General features: G+C 66.0%; 1 protein-coding gene across 4 annotated transcripts; it reads left to right on the forward strand.

Moving 5' to 3' along the window:
- The first annotated feature begins 2,839 nt into the window (after nucleotides 1-2,839).
- On the forward strand, nucleotides 2,840-15,885 carry PLXNB2 (plexin B2). Of its 4 annotated transcripts, none has more exons than XM_065887715.1 (35): nucleotides 2,840-3,913; nucleotides 4,255-4,437; nucleotides 4,532-4,660; nucleotides 5,182-5,282; nucleotides 5,376-5,502; nucleotides 5,890-6,043; nucleotides 6,467-6,581; nucleotides 6,652-6,760; nucleotides 6,840-6,941; nucleotides 7,399-7,491; nucleotides 7,827-7,908; nucleotides 7,991-8,151; nucleotides 8,267-8,415; nucleotides 8,573-8,681; nucleotides 8,883-9,019; nucleotides 9,212-9,382; nucleotides 9,848-9,977; nucleotides 10,065-10,292; nucleotides 10,427-10,603; nucleotides 10,699-10,838; nucleotides 10,932-11,032; nucleotides 11,146-11,375; nucleotides 11,492-11,673; nucleotides 12,074-12,140; nucleotides 12,301-12,447; nucleotides 13,022-13,178; nucleotides 13,316-13,416; nucleotides 13,494-13,578; nucleotides 13,736-13,890; nucleotides 13,970-14,130; nucleotides 14,213-14,360; nucleotides 14,761-14,825; nucleotides 15,042-15,117; nucleotides 15,480-15,554; nucleotides 15,642-15,885. In XM_065887715.1, exons 1-35 carry the CDS (start codon nucleotides 2,840-2,842, stop codon nucleotides 15,744-15,746), a joined length of 5,526 nt encoding a protein of 1,841 aa, XP_065743787.1. In that variant the 3' UTR covers nucleotides 15,747-15,885. The 4 variants fall into 4 exon arrangements, with proteins under 4 accessions (XP_065743787.1, XP_065743789.1, XP_065743788.1 ...); XM_065887717.1 differs by having other exon boundaries at nucleotides 13,100-13,178; nucleotides 15,642-15,746; XM_065887716.1 differs by having other exon boundaries at nucleotides 10,065-10,268; nucleotides 15,642-15,746.
- The last annotated feature ends 3,108 nt before the right edge of the window (nucleotides 15,886-18,993 follow it).

Raw genomic sequence — 18,993 nt, forward strand, 5'->3', positions numbered from 1 at the left:
CTGGGTCCTGTCACGTCTGTGAGCTACCAGGACTGAGGCAGGGCTCAGGGTCACAGCAGAGCTCTTTCAGAAGCGGCGGGGGGCAGGAGTTTCCCCGCTTGGTCTGTTCTGGGTTCAAGTCCTAGGCGCGCTGCCGGCCGGCAGAGGGGCCTGGACACGGGTCCATCGGGGACCAGGGGGTCTGCTTCCATGGGTGGCCTGGGCTCGGGCGGCTCCAGCTCCGGCCGCGGCTCCGCCCCCGCCCGTCCGTCCGCACCCGCAGGTCCGCCCCCGCCCGCCCGCTCCCTCCCTGGGCTCCGGAAACATTCCATTCATTCCCCGCTTGCCGCGGCGGCCCATGGCTGGAGCCGCAGCCGCCGCCAAAGCAGAGCGGGACCAGAGTCGCGGCGGGGACTCGGGTGAGCGGGGCCGGGGCGGGGGTGGGTAGGGCCAGCCTGGGCTCGAGGCCGAGGGGCCTGGACGCCCCCCGCCTCCGCGGCGCCGGGGAGCGGACTTTGCGCCGCGGCGGGCGAGCCAGCGAGCGCGGGAGCGGGGCGGCAGGGAAGCTGGGGCGGCGGGGGAGGGGCGGCGGGGGGCGGGGCCCTGCGGCCTTGCCCTTCCCCCGCCCCCGCTCCCCGGGCCCTGAGCGAAGGTACCAGAGGGTGCCTGAGCGCCCGGGGCCTCTCCTGGCGCGCCTGGTTCTTTGCGGTCCTGGTGTCGCGGGCGTCCCGGCTCCAGCCTGGGGATTTTCTGAACTGCGCCCTCCTCTCCCCTAGACGGCCTCAGTTGCCCGCGGAGCCGAGCGGAGTCTGCGGTGGCAGAGGCCCGCCTCCGCCCAGGATCTGCACAGTCTGCGCGTGGTCCTGTGAACTCTTCCTGTCTTTGACCAAAGGCGCCATCTCCTCCCCGACCTGATCACCTCGTCTTGGTGCGGCCTGGGGTCACTCTGTCTCCTCATCCCACCGTCTTCTCTTAGGCCATTTTCACCTCCTTCCCAGGTCCCTGCTGTCTCCTGGACTCTTGTCAAGCCAGCAGCTCGTGAGGAGGCCTGTGGGGTCCCCAGGGGCCCGGCAGGAACTGAGCACTCCAGAGCAAGGGGCTTCAGTGCACAGCTGAGGGGCACCTTCCCCAGCCCTGAGACTTGCCCCTGTCAATGCCCGGTGGTGATTCTGGGGTGCAGAGGGCTTTGTCACTTGGTTGCTTCTTGGTTATGCTTCCTCCAGGGGCTTGAGGAATGTTGTGGAGACTCAGAACAGAGGGATGCAGTGGGGGATAGAGAACAGCCACAGCCTGGCCGGGGGGCTTCCTAGTGGCTCAGGCAAAGAAGGAAGCCGGCTTGATGTGAAAATCACAGGGTCCATCCTATTCCAGTCAGCACAGCTTTGCCCAAAGCCAGTGCCCCCAAAGAAACGTCTCCCCTGGCCATGGAGCGGAGCAGACAGCCTTCTGCCTTCCTGGAGGAGGAGGACTCAGGGCGGGGCAGGGCAGGCTGTCAAAGCGGGGGAGAAAAGTAATTGCTTCTTGAGGGAATGAGCGCGTTTCCAGGGCGGTGGTGTTTGAGGGGGCCGTAGGGGGCGTGTCAGCTCCTCTGTAGAGGTGCAACAGCTGTGGGGGGAGTCTGGGAGGCCACCGCCACCGGCCACCCTCTCACAATCTGTGCCTGAGCCCCTCATGGCCCTCTACCGTTGGGGTCAGTCTCCACGCGGCCACGTGGCGTGGACAGCTGCCCTAAATGTCCTGCCGGGCACAGGCCCCCTCAGGGAAGGTTCCGGCAGGTCCAGGAGTGAGGGCTCACGCAGATTGTGAGAGGGTGGCCGGTGGGGGTGGCGGCCAAGACCACTTCAGGGGATTCTGATCAGGGTCCCGAGGGCGGCGATCGTGCTGGACCACCCCAAGGTGGGAGGGGCCTCCATGCTGGGGACCCTGAGCCCACCCTTGGCCTTAGTAGCTCGCCCCCATACATCCAGAGACACGCACGGGCGCGCGCACATACGCAGGGCCGCGTGTGTGCTCGGATGGACACCCGCACCCTGATGTGGCCTGCCCCGGCCCTGCACGCAGCACCCCCCGCGGCCTCCGGGGTCCCCCCTCAGAGACCTGGTTCACCTCAGAACCCCCTCCCAGGACCTGCCCCCGGCGTGCCTGAGTCTGAGGGTCTGCCCTGGGCGGGGCACAGGCAGGGCGGGTGGATTGCTGGGGCCCTCCTGCTGGTTCATCAGGGGAAGCGGGGTTGGAGGGAGGGCCCGGAAGGCTTGGGGAGAGGGTGGGGAGGCAGGCCCACCAGCGGCTCTGCTGCTTCCTGTCAGATTACACCGTGTGTGCCGAGGGTCAGGCATAGAACAGGTGTGTGGCCCACCTGTTTGCATGTTCGGGGCCTGTCGGTCAGCTTGGGTCTGTGCTCTGGACAGTGTGGTCTGGGGGCGGTGCCTCCCAGACCACCTGGAGCTCTTGGGGTCATGGGGTGTGAGGGCGGGCACATGCGTGAGTGTCTGGGAGACTTTCTGGAGGAGGTGCTCTTTTGCCTTGGAGGTGGGCCTGAAGGTGCTTTGGGAACCTGGGGGCAGAGGACAGGGTGCAGTCCTCTGGAGGCGGCTGCACCCAGGCCTGGAGCTGCAGTGCTGGTGGCCTGGCCCCTCAGCGGTTAGGTTACAGGTGTTCCTTCTTGAGGAGGGCTGGGAGATGATCTCCTTAGAGATGAGAGTGGGTGTGTCTGGCCAGATGGGTGGGAAGGCAGGGAAGGGATCGTGGGCTCGGGTGGTCTGGGCAGGGTCAGGCACCGGGGGCTTCCTGTGGGGTGGGGTGGGTCCTCCAGGCTGGGGCTCCCCTGACCCTCCTCCCTTCCCACAGGGTGCCGGGGGCAATGGCGCTGCAGCTCTGGACCCTGACCATCCTGGGCCTGGCGGGCACGAGTGCAAGCCTGCGGTCCCGCAAGCTGGACTACTTCCGCAGCGAAACAGAGCTGAACCACCTGGTGGTGGACGAGGTGTCGGGCGTGGTGTATGTGGGGGCGGTGAACGCGCTCTACCAGCTGAGTGCCGACCTGCAGCTGGAGCAGCGGGCAGCCACGGGCCCGGCCCTGGACAACAAGAAGTGCACGCCGCCCATCGAGGCGAGCCAGTGCCACGAGGCCGTGCAGACTGACAACGTCAACCAGCTCCTGCTGCTCGACGCCCCCCGGGACCGCCTCATCGAGTGCGGCAGCCTCTTCAAGGGCATCTGCGCCCTGCGTTCCCTGAGCAACATCTCCTCGCTCCTCTTCTACGAGGACGGCAGTGGCGAGAAGTCCTTCGTGGCCAGCAACGACGAGAGCGTGGCCACCGTGGGGCTGGTGAGCATGACGCGCCCGCGCGGCGAGCGCGTGCTCTTTGTGGGCAAGGGCAACGGGCCCCATGACAACGGCATCATCGTGAGCACACGCCTGCTGGACCGGACGGAGGGCAGGGAGGCCTTTGAGGCCTACACGGACCACGCCACCTATAAGGCTGGCTACCTGTCCACAAACACACAGCAGTTCGTGGCTGCCTTCGAGGACGGCCCCTACGTCTTCTTCGTCTTCAACCAGCAGGACAAGCACCCGGCCCGGAACCGCACGCTGCTGGCGCGTATGTGCAAGGACGACCCGTTCTACTACTCCTACCTGGAGGTGGACCTGCGCTGCCTGGCCCCCGACGACACCCGGGTCCCCGCCTTCGGCACCTGCCTGGCGGCCTCCGTGGCCCGGCCAGGCGCGACTGGGGTGCTCTACACTGTCTTCAGCACAGATGGCCGGGGTGGCGGGGGGCCACGGGCGGGCCTCTGCCTGTTCCCACTGGACGAGGTCCACAGCAAGATGGAGACCAGCCGCGACGCCTGCTACACGGGCACCCGGGAGGCAGGCCGGGACACCTTCTACAAGCCCTTCCACGGCGAGATCCAGTGTGGTGGCCACGGGTCGGTATGTGGCCTCAGCACGTTCTCCCACGGGCTTAGACCACGCACATGTGGTTCTGCATGTGGCACTGCTTGCCGTGTCCACGTCCCACGTGCTTGTGAAGGCCGTGTGTGTGTGTGCGTGTGTGTGGTGTCCTAGCGGACAGGTGAGTGTGAGATGTAGGTGCCACTTCTCCCAGGTGTCAGCCACGCTGGGCATTGGGTTTTGGAGCAGTGAGCACGTGGGTAGGGGCCCTACCTGGGCCAGTCCTGGGGGACGTGTGCAGGGCCACGAGTGCTGGGAGTCGTGGTGGGGAGAGGCCTCGGGCAGGGGTCTGCACCCACCGTTGACGCCATGGTCCATAGGGTGCCAGCGAGAGTTTCCCGTGTGGCTCAGAGCACCTGCCCTACCCGCTGGGCAGCCGAGACGGACTCTCAGCTGTAGCCATGCTGCACCGTGGAGGCCTGAACCTGACAGCTGTGACAGTGACGACCGAGAATGGCCACACCATCGCCTTCCTGGGCACCTCGGACGGCCGGGTCCTCAAGGTGAGGCCCAGGGCTGGGGCAGGGTGGTTTCCGGAGGGGTCCTCAGTGCACGAGGCCCCCTGCCCTCACCGTGCACCTGCCCTCGTGCCCACAGGTGTACCTCGCTCCAGATGGCAGCTCCGCGGAGTATGGCTCTGTCCTTGTGGAGATCAACAAGAGAATCAAGAGGGACCTGGTGCTGGCCGCAGACCTGGCCAGTCTGTACGCCATGACCCAGGACAAGGTTGGCCTGTGGAGCCTGGGAGGAGGGGCCTTGGTGGTCCAGCCCCTAGAGACACGCAGAGCATGCTGGGAGGGGGGCCAGCTCTCATGTCCCTGGGTCTTGACAGTGTCTCTCGAGCACCTTTCCCGTCTTTGAAACCGTTTCTCTCTGTTCTGTGTCTCCGGCCCGGCCTTGGGCCCTCCTGACCAGAGGGTCAGTGCTCTAAGTGGGCCTTCCCCAAGTGCAAACAGGGAGGCGCGGGGCCCCAGGCAGCTTCTGTGAGCTCAGACGGTGGGGGACATGGGCCGCGGGATCCTGCGCCACCCGATCCTGGGTCAGGTCCAGCCTCCCGGCCGGGTCCCACAGAACCTGGCCGGCAGCGGCTGCCTGGAGCCCTCACCGCCCAGCCTCGAGGCTCAGCGGTAAAGGTGGGATCAAGCTGGTGGTCCCAGGAAAGTCTGGCGTCTGAGCGAGGTCCTTTGTGGCTGCTGGCCCGACACCTGCGGCGGCCGTAGTCCCGCTCACCGCCCCGGTGCCCCTAGGTGTTCCGGCTCCCCGTGCAGGAGTGTGAGAGCTTTTCCACCTGCGCCCAGTGCCGCAGCTCACAGGACCCCTACTGCGGCTGGTGTGTCGTCGAGGGACGGTGAGCATCCGGGAGTCTGGGGTGTTCGGCCCAGCCTGGGTCTGGGGGTGCCGCCCCACCCTGAGGGCTCACGGGTGCCCCCTGCCCCCGCAGATGCACCAGGAGGGCCGAGTGCCCGCGGGCCGAAGAGAGTGGCCACTGGCTGTGGAGCCGCAGTGAGGCCTGCGTGGCCGTCACCGAGACCCAGCCGCAGAACATGAGCCGCCGGGCGCAGGGAGAGGTGTGCAGTGGGGGTGGAGGCAGGGGCGCTGCTGGCCTGGGGCTGTGGGGACGGCAGGAGACCTGCGTAGTATCTCGCTCCTGGCCTGGACGGCGGTGCTGAGCCTGGGGACAGGGACCCCATCCTTTGTTGGGTTCCCTGGCCCCTTTGACCCGAGGGGCTTCTGAGAATCCAGGGCAGACCCAGGCCCTGTCCCAGGAGCGGCTTAGGTGACCACAGAGGGGCCCGTTCAGATGAAATGGAGCCAGGCTCTAGAGGGTTCTCCGGGGGCAGGAGGGCGGCCGGAGAACGGCCAGAGGACCGGGGCTCAGGGCGGGGGCGGGAGGTTGCCTGCACCCTGAGGCTGGACAGAGGAGTCCTGCTGTGAGCTGAGTGGCCCTTCCACAGGTGCACCTGACCGTCAGTCCCCTCCCGGCCCTGAGCGAGGAGGACAAGCTGCTGTGCCTCTTTGGTGAATCACCGCCACACGTGGCGAGCCTGCAAGGGGGCGCCGTGGTCTGCAACTCCCCAAGCAGCATCCCCAGCACGCCGCCTGGCCAGGGTGAGGCCCCGCCCGAGCCTGTCCCCTGAGCATTTGGGGCCAGCGGAGGACGGCTCACTGGTGAAGGTGGGGGCCACGCGGTGACACGGCTGGGACCTGGCAGGCGCTCTGCCCCAGACGCCCAGGAACCACTGCCCTCGGTGCCTCGGGACAGAGCGAGGGCCCAGCAGCGCAGAGCCCTGGGGAGCGACACACGAGCCGAGGTCTGATAGCGGCGGCGGGTCCTGCTGAGCCCTGCGGGGCCCCACTCAGACCAGGGGCTCCACACGCGGCCTCCCGTTCTCTGCTGGGTCGCCTGTGGGGAGCTCTGATGGAAGGAGGAGTTGGGGCTGGGGGGGCCCAGTTCCGGCTTCCTGTTCCCCCAGCCCAAGCCCGCCTCCCCCTGCGGCCCTGCCTGACGCTGGCCCCGTCTGCTGTCCACAGATCACGTGGCTGTGACCATCCAGCTTCTCTTCAAACGCGGCAACGTCTTCCTGACCTCCCACCTGTACCCCTTCTACGACTGCCGAGTGGCCATGAGCCTGGAGGAGAACCTGCCGTGAGTGCCCCTGCCTGTCCCTCACAGCCCCCGCTGCGGACCCCACACTTCTCACCACCCTCTCCTCCAGGTGCATCTCCTGTGCCAGCAACCGCTGGACCTGCCAGTGGGACCTGCGCTACCATGAGTGTCGGGAGGCCTCGCCCAACCCTGAGGACGGCATCGTCCGTGCCCACATGGTGAGGGGCCGTGAGGGCACGTGGGGGCCAGGCTGCTCGGCCGAGGCCAGGCAGCACCTGACCAGCCCTGCCCCCGCAGGAGGACGACTGCCCCCAGTTCTTGAACCCCAGCCCGCTGGTCATTCCCATGAACCACGAGACGGCTGTGACCTTCCAGGGCAAGAACCTGGACACGGTGAAGGTGCGGGGGGCTTGTGGGGCCCTGGCTAACCAGTGAGGTCAGGCCTGGGGGTCCCAGCAGGGGCCATGATGGCTGGTGGAGAGGCAGAGGCTTGTTCAGAGCCATCCTCCTGCAGACCAGAAGCTAAGCGCCGGGGCCCATCCAGCCTTCTGCGGCTCAGGGCCCAGCACGTGAGGGAGGCAGAGGGGTCAGGGTGGACGTGGGGACATCTGGACGGGCCTCGAGGGTTTAGGGCGTGCAGGGGCTGGGCAGCCGAGTGCCACTCAGGAGGGAGCAGGGCGGTGAGTCTGGGTGTTGACCGTGGCGGGGCCTGTCTGTGAGTGGCTGGGTGTCAGTCGGGATGGGGGCGCCCAAGCTGGCCCGGGAGCCGTGTGGGGCACGGCAGGCCCCGGGGCCCAGGGCGGGCATGTGGGACGCGCTGGCCCGCCTTGGGTATCCTGACTGGCCTGTCTGGCAGGGCTCCTCCCTGCGTGTGGGCAGTGACCTGCTCAAGTTTGAGGAGCCAGTCAGCACACAGGAGCAAGGAACCTTCTCCTTTCGGACCCCAAAGGTACGCCTCCCGGGGTGGGTGGGCCAGGCTGGTGGACCCCGAGGGCTGGCCCTACGGGGGCTGCCCAGCTGCCTCCGGGGCTTGAGGGGTGGGCGGGGGCAGGCTCACCAGCTGCCCTTCTGGGGAAGCGGGGCCGGCAGGCACGTGTGGCCTCAGAGCATCCCTGGGCCTCCCGTCTCCCTGGAGTCCAAGTCATCCTCCGTCTCTGAGCCTCCAGCTTCTAGCCCCCTGGAGGCCTCCCCTTGCTGCCCGTCAGCCGTGAGGGGACACACGGTGGTCACCCTCGGGGGCTCGGGTGGGAGGCGGGGGTGCAGCGTGTCCCTGTGTGCCCCCAGCTCTCCCACGATGCCAACGAGACGCTGCCTCTGCATCTGTATGTCAAGTCCTACGGCAAGAATATCGACAGCCGGCTCCAAGGTGGGTGGGATGCGCAGCGGGGCTGGTGGGCGGGCAAGGGCAGCAGGGCGGCCCTGCCGACGGCCAGCTTCTCCCTCCGCAGTGACCCTCTACAACTGCTCCTTCGGCCGCAGCGACTGCAGCCTGTGCCTGGCCGCTGACCCCGTCTACAGGTGTGTGTGGTGCAGCGGGCAGAGCAGGTGTGTGTACGCGGCCCTGTGTGGCAACGCCACCTCCGAGTGCCCACCGCCCGTCATCACCAGGGTAAGCCCCCTTACCCCTGACCTCCCTGGCAGGAGGGACTCCAGCCCGGCCCGGGACCAGCTTCGCAGCCTGGCCTGCCCGAGCCACCAGGTCATCCGGGCTCTGCCAATTTCAGATCCAGCCTGAGACTGGTCCGCTAGGCGGAGGCATTCGCGTCACCATCCTCGGGTCAAATCTGGGGGTCAGAGCAGACGACGTGAAGAGGGTCACCGTGGCTGGCAGGAGCTGTGCCTTTGAGCCAGAACGCTACTCCGTGTCCACGCGGTGAGTGGGCAACCTGGGCCCTCCGAGCTGGGCCAGGCCCTACCCTGGGGGGCCGGGGGACTGGGGGGATGGAGGGGAAGGACACGGTCCAGGTATGCGTGGGCGCCCAGGGCTTGCACACACACAGAGTGTGCCCACCTGCCTGCCACCCACGCAGGATCGTGTGCACCATCGAGGCTGCAGAGGCGCCCTTCACGGGGGGCGTCGAGGTGGACATCAGCGGGAAGCTCGGCCATTCGCCTCCCCATGTCCAATTCACCTATCAGGTAAGCACCCGACAGGTGGCTCTTGCAGGTCAGGACAAATGTGGGTGGGATCTGGGGGGCCATGCGCTGACTCGGGGTGAGGCGAGGCTGTGCCCCTGCCTCTTTCTGACAACGGTCATGGCCCAGTCGAGGCCCGGGAGGGAGGGCCGCAGCCCTGCCGCCCCAGCCCTGAGTCAAATGTCCCTGCTTTTTCTCTTCTAGCAGCCCCAGCCCCTCAGTGTGGAGCCAAAGCAGGGGCCACAGGCGGGCGGCACCATGTTGACCATCAATGGCACCCACCTGGACACAGGCTCTGAGGAAGACATGCGGGTGACCCTCAATGACATCCCTTGTAAAGTGTGGGTGTCACCCACAGGCCGCCAAATCCTGGTCTGCCCTGGTCCTGGGGACAGGGTGAGGGCCCTCTGGCCGTGACCCTGTGTCTATCCTGGAGGGGGCGGTGGAACCAACCAGACCCACTGACCCACTGGCCTGGGGCTGCGGGTGGTCCCAGGGTGGGGTTGACATTGACTGGCAATCCCCACCCCCAGGACGCAGTTTGGGGCACAGCTTCAGTGTGTCACCGGCCCCCAGGCGGCTCCGGGAGAGCTGCCCCTGAAGATTTACTATGGGGGCTCCGCGGTGCCCAGCCCTGGCGTCACCTTCACCTACCGTGAGAACCCAGTCCTGCGGGCCTTCGAGCCGCTGCGGAGCTTTGTCAGGTGAGACCTCTCCCCCCGCCTGTGGCAGGTGCCCCCCACTCCCACACTGCTGGCCACACCCACCCCATCTAGCTATTTCCCAGGTGCCCTCTTCTCACTGGGCTTGTGAGGAAATGGCAGAGCTGGTCTGGGTGACAGGAGGAGGCCTCCAAAAATCCCCACTGTACCCCCAGGTCGGGCAGGCCCGACATCCCGCCTCCACCTCCCCCCGCCACCCAGCCCAGCCCTGCTTCTCTGACAGTCCAGGGTGGCGGTGCTCAGTCACGTGCTCTGAGCACACACACCCCACCCACCCCCCGCCCCTGCCATTGCAGCAGGTCTGGGCTTGCACACACCTGCAAGGGTATCCAAAAGCAGGGTGGGGGCAGGGACACGGCCTTGCAGGGCACCTGCTCTGGAGCTGGCTGGGCACCTCCCTTGCCCAGGTGTGCCCACTCAGGCACCATCCCCCTCCCTGCCCCCCAGTGGTGGCCGGAGCATCAACGTCACAGGACAGGGCTTCAGCCTGATCCAGAAATTCGCCATGGTGGTCATAGCCGAGCCCCTGCAGTCCTGGAGGCGGCGGCGGGAGGCCGGACCCCTGCAGCCCGTGACGGTCAGTCGGTGCCCGCTGCTGGGGGGACACGCCAGGGCAGGATGCAGCCTGTGCCAAGTGGCCTAACGGTCCTGCCTCGGCTCTTAGGTCGTGGGCAGGGAGTACGTGTTCTGCAGTGACTCCAAGGTCGTGTTCTTGTCCCCGGCCGTCCCCGAGGAGCCCGAGGCCTACAACCTCACAGCGCTCATTCAGATGGATGGGCACCAAGCCCTGCTCAGGACTGAGGCTGGTGCCTTTGAGTACGTCGCCGACCCCACCTTCGAGAACTTCACAGGGGGCGTCAAGAAGCAGGTCAACAAGCTCATTCACGCGCGGGTGAGGACCAGTGCAGCCCCGGGGTCAGGTCCTGAGCGGGTGCGTGTAGGGGAGCAGCCCAAGGTCTGGGCTGAGCTGGTCGGGGCATCCCTGAACCCCTCCTGGGCACTGTGGCCCCATCCCCCGCCCCCCAGGGCACCAATCTGAACAAGGCGATGACGATTCACGAGGCCGAGGCCTTCGTGGGTGCCGAGCGGTGCATCATGAAGACACTGACGGAGACCGATCTGTACTGTGAGCCCCCAGAGGTGCAGCCCCCTCCCAAGCGGCGGCAGAAGCGGGACACGACCCACAACCTGCCTGAGTTCATTGTGCGTGTAGGGTGGGGGCAGGGAGGGCACAGGGCACCAGGCTCTCGTGGTCTCGGCCACACACCTGTCCTTGCTGACTCCGCCTCTCCACGCAGGTGAAGTTTGGCTCCCGGGAGTGGGTGCTGGGCCGCGTGGAGTATGACACGCGTGTGAGTGACGTGCCGCTCAGCCTCATCCTGCCGCTGGTCATCGTGCCCATGGTGGCCGTCATTGCCGTGTCTGTCTACTGCTACTGGTGAGCCTCTCCCCCGGCAGCCTCAGCCCCTTGGCCACACCCACCGGCCAGCACCATCCAGGCCAGGTCCCAGGAGCTTCCCTGTGCCCCCAGGAGGAAGAGCCAACAGGCAGAGCGCGAGTACGAGAAGATCAAGTCCCAGCTGGAGGGCTTGGAGGAGAGCGTGCGTGACCGCTGCAAGAAGGAGTTCACAGGTCGGGGCCGCCCTGCAGGTCCCGGGGGAGGAGGGCTCGGAAGAGGCTGCATTGGGAGGGACGGAGGAGGGGGGCTGCCGGCGGGCGGATGCCTCACCACGACCTCCCTGCAGACCTGATGATTGAGATGGAGGACCAGACCAACGACGTGCACGAGGCAGGCATCCCCGTGCTGGACTACAAGACCTACACCGACCGCGTCTTCTTCCTGCCCTCCAAGGACGGCGACAAGGACGTGATGATCACGGGCAAGCTGGACATCCCTGAGTCACGGCGGCCCTTGGTGGAGCAGGCGCTCTACCAGTTCTCCAACCTGCTCAACAGCAAGTGCTTCCTCATCAACGTGAGCGGGGCGGGGCCTCTGGGGCGTGGGGTGGGGCTGTGAGGGGCGGGGCCTCTGGAGCGAGGGGGCGGGGCCTCTGGAGCGAGGGGCGGGGCTCTGACCGGCCTCCCCCACAGTTCATCCACACCTTGGAGAACCAGCGGGAGTTCTCGGCGCGCGCCAAGGTCTACTTTGCGTCGCTGCTGACGGTGGCGCTGCACGGGAAGCTGGAGTACTACACGGACATCATGCGCACGCTCTTCCTGGAGCTCATGGAGCAGTATGTGGTGGCCAAGAACCCCAAGCTGATGCTGCGCAGGTGTGTGGGGAAGGGCAGGGGCCGCGGTGGGGGGCGTTAGGGGGTGGCAGTGGGGCAGCACAGGCTTGTCCAGGCACCTGGTTTGCCAGCAAGTACAGCCAGTGCCAGTGAGTAGGGCAGAGGGATGGCGGGGGGCATCGCTGCTAGCAGGTGGTCTGTGCTGGCCACTTATCTGCTCCCCCTTCTCATCAGCCCTTTGTAGGATGGGGTGGAAGATGAAAGGCCCACCCTGAGGGGGCTGGGAGATTGGTCACTGCAGGCTGTAAACGTACAGCCTGACGGAGACTCTGGCCTGGACGGAGGCTGGGCTGCTCTGAGGGTGGTCTGGGTACTTGGAAGAGCCCGCTGATCCTAGGGGCACTAAAGGGCCCCTCAACACAAGGCCTTTCTGTATCTCCAGGTCAGAGACAGTGGTGGAGAGGATGCTGTCTAATTGGATGTCCATCTGCCTGTACCAGTATCTGAAGGTGGGCTCCACACAGCCCTGCCAGGGGGCGGGGAGGGACGAGGTGGTGCTGTACCCCCCGAATGTCCACCTCCCTGCGGCCCAGCTCCACCTGGACGGGTTTGCTTCCCACCCTGGCACGATTAGTCCCACCGTGGCTCAGCCGCCCCGTGTTGCTGTAGGACAGCGCAGGGGAGCCGCTGTACAAGCTCTTCAAGGCCATCAAGCATCAGGTGGAGAAGGGGCCGGTGGATGCTGTGCAGAAGAAAGCCAAATACACCCTCAACGACACAGGGCTGCTGGGGGACGACGTGGAGTATGCACCCCTGGTGAGCCCCTGGGGCTGGGCGGGCTGCTGGGAGACCTCAGGGGCCGGGTTCCAGGCCAGCCTCAGGACCAGAAGCTGATGCCACTCGCCTCCTTCGTGGACTTGCATTAGAACCCATTCCCCGTGCTGGGCCCGCCCGTGTTCAGGGAGGGGCCTGGGTCATGGGTCTTCAGCAGGCCCGTGGGTCACTGGAGAGAGGCTCTAAGTGTCATGGCCCCAAGCCAGCTGCCTCCTGGGTGCCCGGGCCTGCTGCAGGCATTTGAGGGGCCTGGGCACACCAAGTGAGTGGTGGTAGACTCGTGTGCGTGTGGAGGTGGTACGTGGTGTGTGCCCCCGTGATGCCTGTGTGTTGCGTGATAGCTAGAAGTGAGCAGTCCTCTGCCCTCTGTCCTGCTGAGCCGTGGCACGCAGGAAAGGGTGAGGCCTGGGTGCTGAAGGGGCTCAGGATCCCCACCACCACTCCTCCAGCTGAGGGTGTCGCCACTCGGGGGGAGCCCCAAGACTGCCCCCGGTTTGGGGCGAGCGAGGGCGAGGGCCCCTCCCCAACTGGCCCTTCGTTCTGTGTCCCCTGGCAGATGGTGAGCGTGATCGTCCAGGACGAAGGGGTCGACGCCATCCCTGTCAAGGTCCTCAACTGTGACACCATCTCCCAGGTCAAGGAGAAGATCATTGACCAGGTGTACCGCACACAGCCTTGCTCCCGCTGGCCCAAGGCTGACAGTGTGGTCCTCGGTGAGCACCACCCTCGTGTGCCTGGCTCTGTGCCCGTGGAAGCCCAGTCGGCCGGGTCGGGCGGGGGACAGCGAGAGGGAGCCCGGACAGGGTGGGCTGTGGCCGGGTTCCAGGAGCTGGGCTGTGTCCCTCCACAGAGTGGCGTCCTGGGTCCACAGCCCAGATCCTGTCAGACCTGGACCTGACCTCTCAGCGGGAGGGCCGGTGGAAGCGCGTCAACACGCTGATGCACTACAACGTGAGTGGGCGGCCGGGCGGCCGAGGCCCCTGCGGAGAGTGGGGCAGGAGGCCCGCCCTCATGACTCTGTTCCCCAGGTCCGGGATGGAGCCACTCTCATCCTGTCGAAGGCGGGGGTCTCCCAGCAGCCTGAGGACAGCCAGCAGGACCTGCCTGGGGAGCGTGAGTCCCTTCCCCTCGTCCGGGCCCTTCTGGCCTCTGGAGGTCATCGTGAGCCAGCGTCCGCCCCATGCCGCCGTCTCGGGGGAGCTGTGAGCCCGGCATGGGACCCGGGCCCCGGGCCCCGGTCCTCGTCCTTCAGCGCCCCCCTCCCCCACAGGCCACGCCCTCCTGGAGGAGGAGAACCGGGTGTGGCACCTGGTGCGGCCAACGGACGAGGTGGACGAAGGCAAGTCCAAGCGTGGCAGCGTGAAGGAAAAGGAGCGCACCAAGGCCATCACCGAGATCTACCTGACCCGCCTGCTCTCGGTCAAGGTGGGCTGCGGAGGGCGTGTGGGAGGCAGACCTGGGACGGCGCCGGTGGGACGCGCTGAGCCCCGCTCCCGCCCCGCAGGGCACGCTGCAGCAGTTCGTGGACAACTTCTTCCAGAGCGTGCTGGCGCCTGGCCACGCGGTGCCGCCCGCGGTCAAGTACTTCTTCGACTTCCTGGACGAGCAGGCGGAAAAGCACGACATCAAGGACGAGGACACCATCCACATCTGGAAGACCAACAGGTATGGGCTCCGTGCCTCCACCCGCCCCGCCCGCCCTGCTCCAGGCCTCGGCGGCCCCTCACACCCTGTCGTCCCGCCTCAGTTTACCTCTCCGGTTCTGGGTGAACATCCTCAAGAACCCCCATTTCATCTTTGACGTGCACGTCCACGAGGTGGTGGACGCCTCCCTGTCGGTCATCGCACAGACCTTCATGGACGCCTGCACACGTACAGAGCACAAGCTGAGCCGCGTAAGTGCAGCTGCGGGCAGCCCCGCCCGCTTCCTGGCAGCGTGAAGCATCAGGGGAGGGGGCTGTGGTGCAGGTGAGGAGGTCGCTTTGGGGCGTGGATTTGCACAGCGGGGGCTGGAGCTCAGTAGAAAGACAGGTGCAGGGTACCTGGGGCGGAGGGAGGGCCCCCTGGGCAGTGGACCTGTGGCAGCCTGGGACCCCGAGCTCCTTCCCTTCCGTGAGAGAGAAAAAGTGAGTTTTACTATTAATCACAAAATGACGAAAACACCGTCAGGTCTGTGGATAGGTAGGGCAGCTACCGCCGTTGGACCCCCATCCCCCGCACACCCCTCTTTCTCTGGGTATCCTGAGTGCATGCAGGTGTCTCGGCCTGGGTGTCACTTGGCTCTGACTCCCACAGGACTCTCCCAGCAACAAGCTACTCTACGCCAAGGAGATCTCCACCTATAAGAAGATGGTGGAGGAGTGAGTCCCCCCCACCCCCCAACGAGGCCAGAGCCTGGCTGCGCACCCTCAGCCCCCACCCAGCGGGGCCCCCGGGCGGTGCAGGCCTGTGATCAGGAGGTGGGGCCCGTGGGTAGCTTCGGGTCCAGCGTCCGGGAGCCACCGCCGCCACCCCCCCCACCGTTCCGGTACCCGCCCCCCGCGGCCCACCCTGTGTAACTCCCCCTCCCCCCACAGCTACTACAAGGGGATCAGACAGATGGTGCAGGTCAGCGACCAGGACATGAACACACACCTGGCAGAGATTTCCCGGGTAAGGGTGGCACAGGGGATCCACAAGCTGAGCCCCCCCAGGATTAGCCCTCCACCACCCCCGCCCCCCCGGAAGGCCCTGCTGCGCGGGCCAGGAGACTGCACGGGGGCCGGGCAAAGTTGTGCCCACGGGGGAGAAAGGAGAGGCGCAGACGAGGGGGCATGGGGGACGGCGGGGCTCGCGAGCAGCTCTGAGCCAGCCCCGCCTGCCGTGGGTCTGCATGGGTGGGAGACTCTCCGTCCGCGGTGTGCTGTGGCTGTGCGTGTCACGACTGCCGGGGGGGGGACCCTTCGCGTCTGCCTGCTCCACTGGGAGACAGCCTCCTGTCCCTGGGTCACGCAGCCCTTCCGCCACCCTCCCAGGCGCACACGGACTCCCTGAACACCCTCGTGGCCCTGCACCAGCTCTACCAGTACACGCAGAAGTACTACGACGAGGTAGGGGTCCGGTCCTTCCAGGACGGCCGTGCTCACCCTGACCCTAACCCTGACCCTGGCCTGTGCTCTGACGTGACCCCTCCTCAGATCATCAACGCCCTGGAGGAGGATCCCGCCGCCCAGAAGATGCAGCTGGCCTTCCGCCTGCAGCAGATCGCAGCTGCGCTTGAGAACAAGGTCACGGACCTCTGACTGCGACCTCCACTGTCATGGTCTCGGGACACAGGTGTGTGACACCCACTGCCGGGCGCTGGGCGGCCCCGGGGGAGCACGGCCAAGCGGGCAGGACTTAGCCCTTCTCTCTCTGGCAGAGGAAGAGCCCCCGGGCTTCCGAGTGTGTGCGTGGCAGGGGGGCCCCCACCTCAGCATCTGTAGCCTCATAGCACCCTTCTCCTGAGCAATAGTGCCGGGCGCCCACCAGCACCAGTTCCCTCCTGCAGAACCAGCATCGGGGGTGTCTCCTTCAAGCCTCCTGAGTGATTCGAAAACGTGCCTTATGCCCCCGGCGCCACGCTGGGTTGCTGGGGGCAGTCGGGCCTCAGCCCCCCTCCCCAGGCACCAGCAGCCTCCTCAGATACCTGGGTTGGGCCTCTTGGGGTGAGGTCTGAGTGCCCTCGGCCCCCAGGACCTAGTGCCCAGACTCTGTCCGTCTGCCCTACCTGGACTGGGGCAGAAAAGTGGTACGATGCCTTCCTGACCTCGCTGGCCTGCCCTGCCGGGCACTGGCTCTCCCGGGGGACCCCGTGCTGCAGGCCCCACCTCAAAGGTCAAGCTGGACGTCAGACGTCGAGGCCCAGGCGGCCAGAAGGGACCCAGCAGACTGGGGGTCAGGGTCCCGGCCTGTCAGACAGGCTGACCTGGAGGCCCTGCCCAGGTCCGGGGGGCCGGGAGCAGCTCCGCCAGGACACCCGCAACCCTTTTTGTAAATCTTGTTAATTGTCAATCAAATACAGCTGTCTTTTTCACTCTGCTGGTTGGCTGGGTTCTTCCCGGGGCTGCCGACCCGCCGTCCCCGTCCCTACACGCCTGCCCCGTTGTGGTACCAGGCCTGTCCTGCCCACGGCCTCCCTTCCTGTGTGCTCCTGGCCCCAGAAGCTCACCTGAAGGTGGGCCCGTGTGCCCTCGCGCACCCATCCCACAGTCCCTGGCTCCCCTGGGCCAGGCCTGCTGAGGCAGCCCGTCCACGGCCACCAGCTCTGCTGAGTCCACGCCTTCCTGCTGCCCCAGCAGGACAGGATGGTGGTCAGGGGTGGGAGGTGAGCGCTGGGGTGCGAACGTCTCCCAGAGGCACATCCCGGTGCACCCCAGCACTGAAAGTGATCCTGAAGCAGGTGGAGGTTCTGAGGGCACAGGGCGGCGGCCCCGCCCCCCACGGTGCGGGACTGGGCCCGCTTGGACGCCATCTGGTGGCAGGGGTGGGCGTGGCGCGAGCTCTCAGGGACCTGTTTTCTCCTTCCTGAGGTGCGGTGCCTCACAGGTGTGGTCCACCCAGCACACATTTAGTAAGCCCCTACTGGGTGCAGACCCCACTGGACACGGTGGTTCCTGGAGGGAGGCCCTGTATCCCCCTGCTCGAGGCTGTGGGGCCATTAGGGTCCCAGGCGCCTGAGAGCAAGAGGCACCTTTGTTGGTGTAGGAAGGAGGGGCTTGTCCCGGAGGCAGGCGACGTGGGGAGGCAGACTGCTCCCAACCCCTGTGTTGCGCACGGAGCAGGAGTCGTGAGGTGCGCTCCTCTGTGGCCAGTCAGGCACACGTACCGTGACCACACGGGCATGCGTGCACGCACACACAGCACCAGCGTTGGGCCCCTCACTCGTTCACTCAACACGCGTGGGCCTGGGCACTAGGGACACAGCAGTAAAGGCGGCAGAAAGGGCCTTCCTTGAGGGAGCCCTTGTGTTCCAAGAATACCAACCCTAGCAGAAAAGGGATTTAGTGGCTCCGTAAAGGCAAGCGAAGGGGTCCAGCTTCAGATATGGCTGGATCCAGGTGCTCACATGTCTTTGGGTTCCATCTATCTGAACTTCTTCCCAACACGTGCTCCTTTATTCTCAGACACCTGGGACGCTGGTGGCAGGGCACCCCAGCCTGTGTCTCCTCCACTTGGGGCGCACCATTGTGGCTGAGAAGTCTCAATGGGCTCGGCCTCGATCATAAGCCACTTCTGCACAGGGACAGCCCGTTTTGAGCCACATGGAACACCCCTCCCACGTGGAAGGGGTACTAGGCAAACAGCTGACGCCCCCCCACCCCAGGGACCCTGAAATGACAGTGTACTATGGTCAGGACCACAGACCCAGATGGGCAGGAGATCTGAACAAGGTACTGCTAAACCAGAGCAGGCGCGGCATAGTCTGGGAGTGTTCACCCTGGGGGGAGCGGGGGCAGGGGAGCAGGAACCTGGAGGCCTGGCTTCTAGACTGGACCCCTGTGGGCTACTTGCTCCTCAGCCAGGCATGAGATGGAGAAGAGTCAGTGAGCCCACCTTTTGCTGCAGGTCTAACAGGTGGGGTTCCCTTCCCCCTCGGAGGGCAGGAGTGTGAAGGGATCCAGGGGCCATGCTTTCATGGGGCCAGTGAAGAAACTGAGCATGGATGTTGGGTGCACGGGGGTGGGCAGGAGGCTGGCAGACCAAGGGGTGACCCAGCCTTCTTCACTTTCCACTTCCCACTTTCCTCCCAATGCAGTGGGAGTGGGGAGATGCAGGGATGGAGGTGACCAGCGACCTCGATGACCTTTCCTTCCAAATTGCAGAAAACGGCCCAGGACCACACCTTGCTTGCCTGTTATGAGCATGAGACCTCACCTAAATCATGGGGCCCCTGTGACAGGGCCAGATAGCATTTTAGGAAGTTCGTTCTGACCTCAGGGAGAAGTGCAGCCAGGAGACCAGTGTGGGGCTGAAGAGGGGATGGCCTGGACCTGTGGAGAGGGGACAGTGGACACGGAGGGTGGGGGCATCTCGGTACCTAGGGGTAGCTGTGAATCACAGTAGAGAGTGGAAGGAGGCGGGGGCGGGGGTGGTGCCGGGGACCCAGGGCTCATAGGAGGCTATTCCGTGCCGCCCCATCTGTGCCCCATCTGCACACCCACTGGCAAGGCCTGCCACTCCTGGCTGCCCTCCATCCACACCACCCTCCCTCCAGGCTCAGTCCTCGACCTGCCGGCTGGGATAACGCTGTGAAAACACACAGCACAGTGCGAATAAAAATCTGAAATCCTGTCGGTGCTCCCTGCCCAGCCTGCCACGGCCCTGCACCCATGGCCGCCACTCTCCCTTCTGGTCCTCAAGTCAGGCTAAGTCCTGAGAGGCAGGACTGTCTGGAAGCTGGCCCAGCATCATTGCTGTCACCTCTGGGGGCTCTGACTGTGCTCTCCCTGCCACCCCACCACCACGGGGAATCCTCCCTGGTCATTCCCCTGCAGTATCACAGCCCCC

Source organism: Phocoena phocoena, chromosome 11 (genome assembly GCF_963924675.1).
Source record: "Phocoena phocoena chromosome 11, mPhoPho1.1, whole genome shotgun sequence".
Lineage (NCBI taxonomy): Eukaryota > Metazoa > Chordata > Mammalia > Artiodactyla > Phocoenidae > Phocoena > Phocoena phocoena.

Bases quoted from the DNA above. Each gene is read 5' to 3' on its own strand.
- PLXNB2 (XM_065887715.1), top strand. From the start codon at position 2,840: ATGGCGCTGCAGCTCTGGACCCTGACCATCCTGGGCCTGGCGGGCACG. The intron at 6,761-6,839 runs GTGAGGGGCCGT...CTGCCCCCGCAG, and splicing joins GCATCGTCCGTGCCCACATG to GAGGACGACTGCCCCCAGTT. The intron at 12,448-13,021 runs GTGAGCCCCTGG...GTCCCCTGGCAG, and splicing joins ACGTGGAGTATGCACCCCTG to ATGGTGAGCGTGATCGTCCA.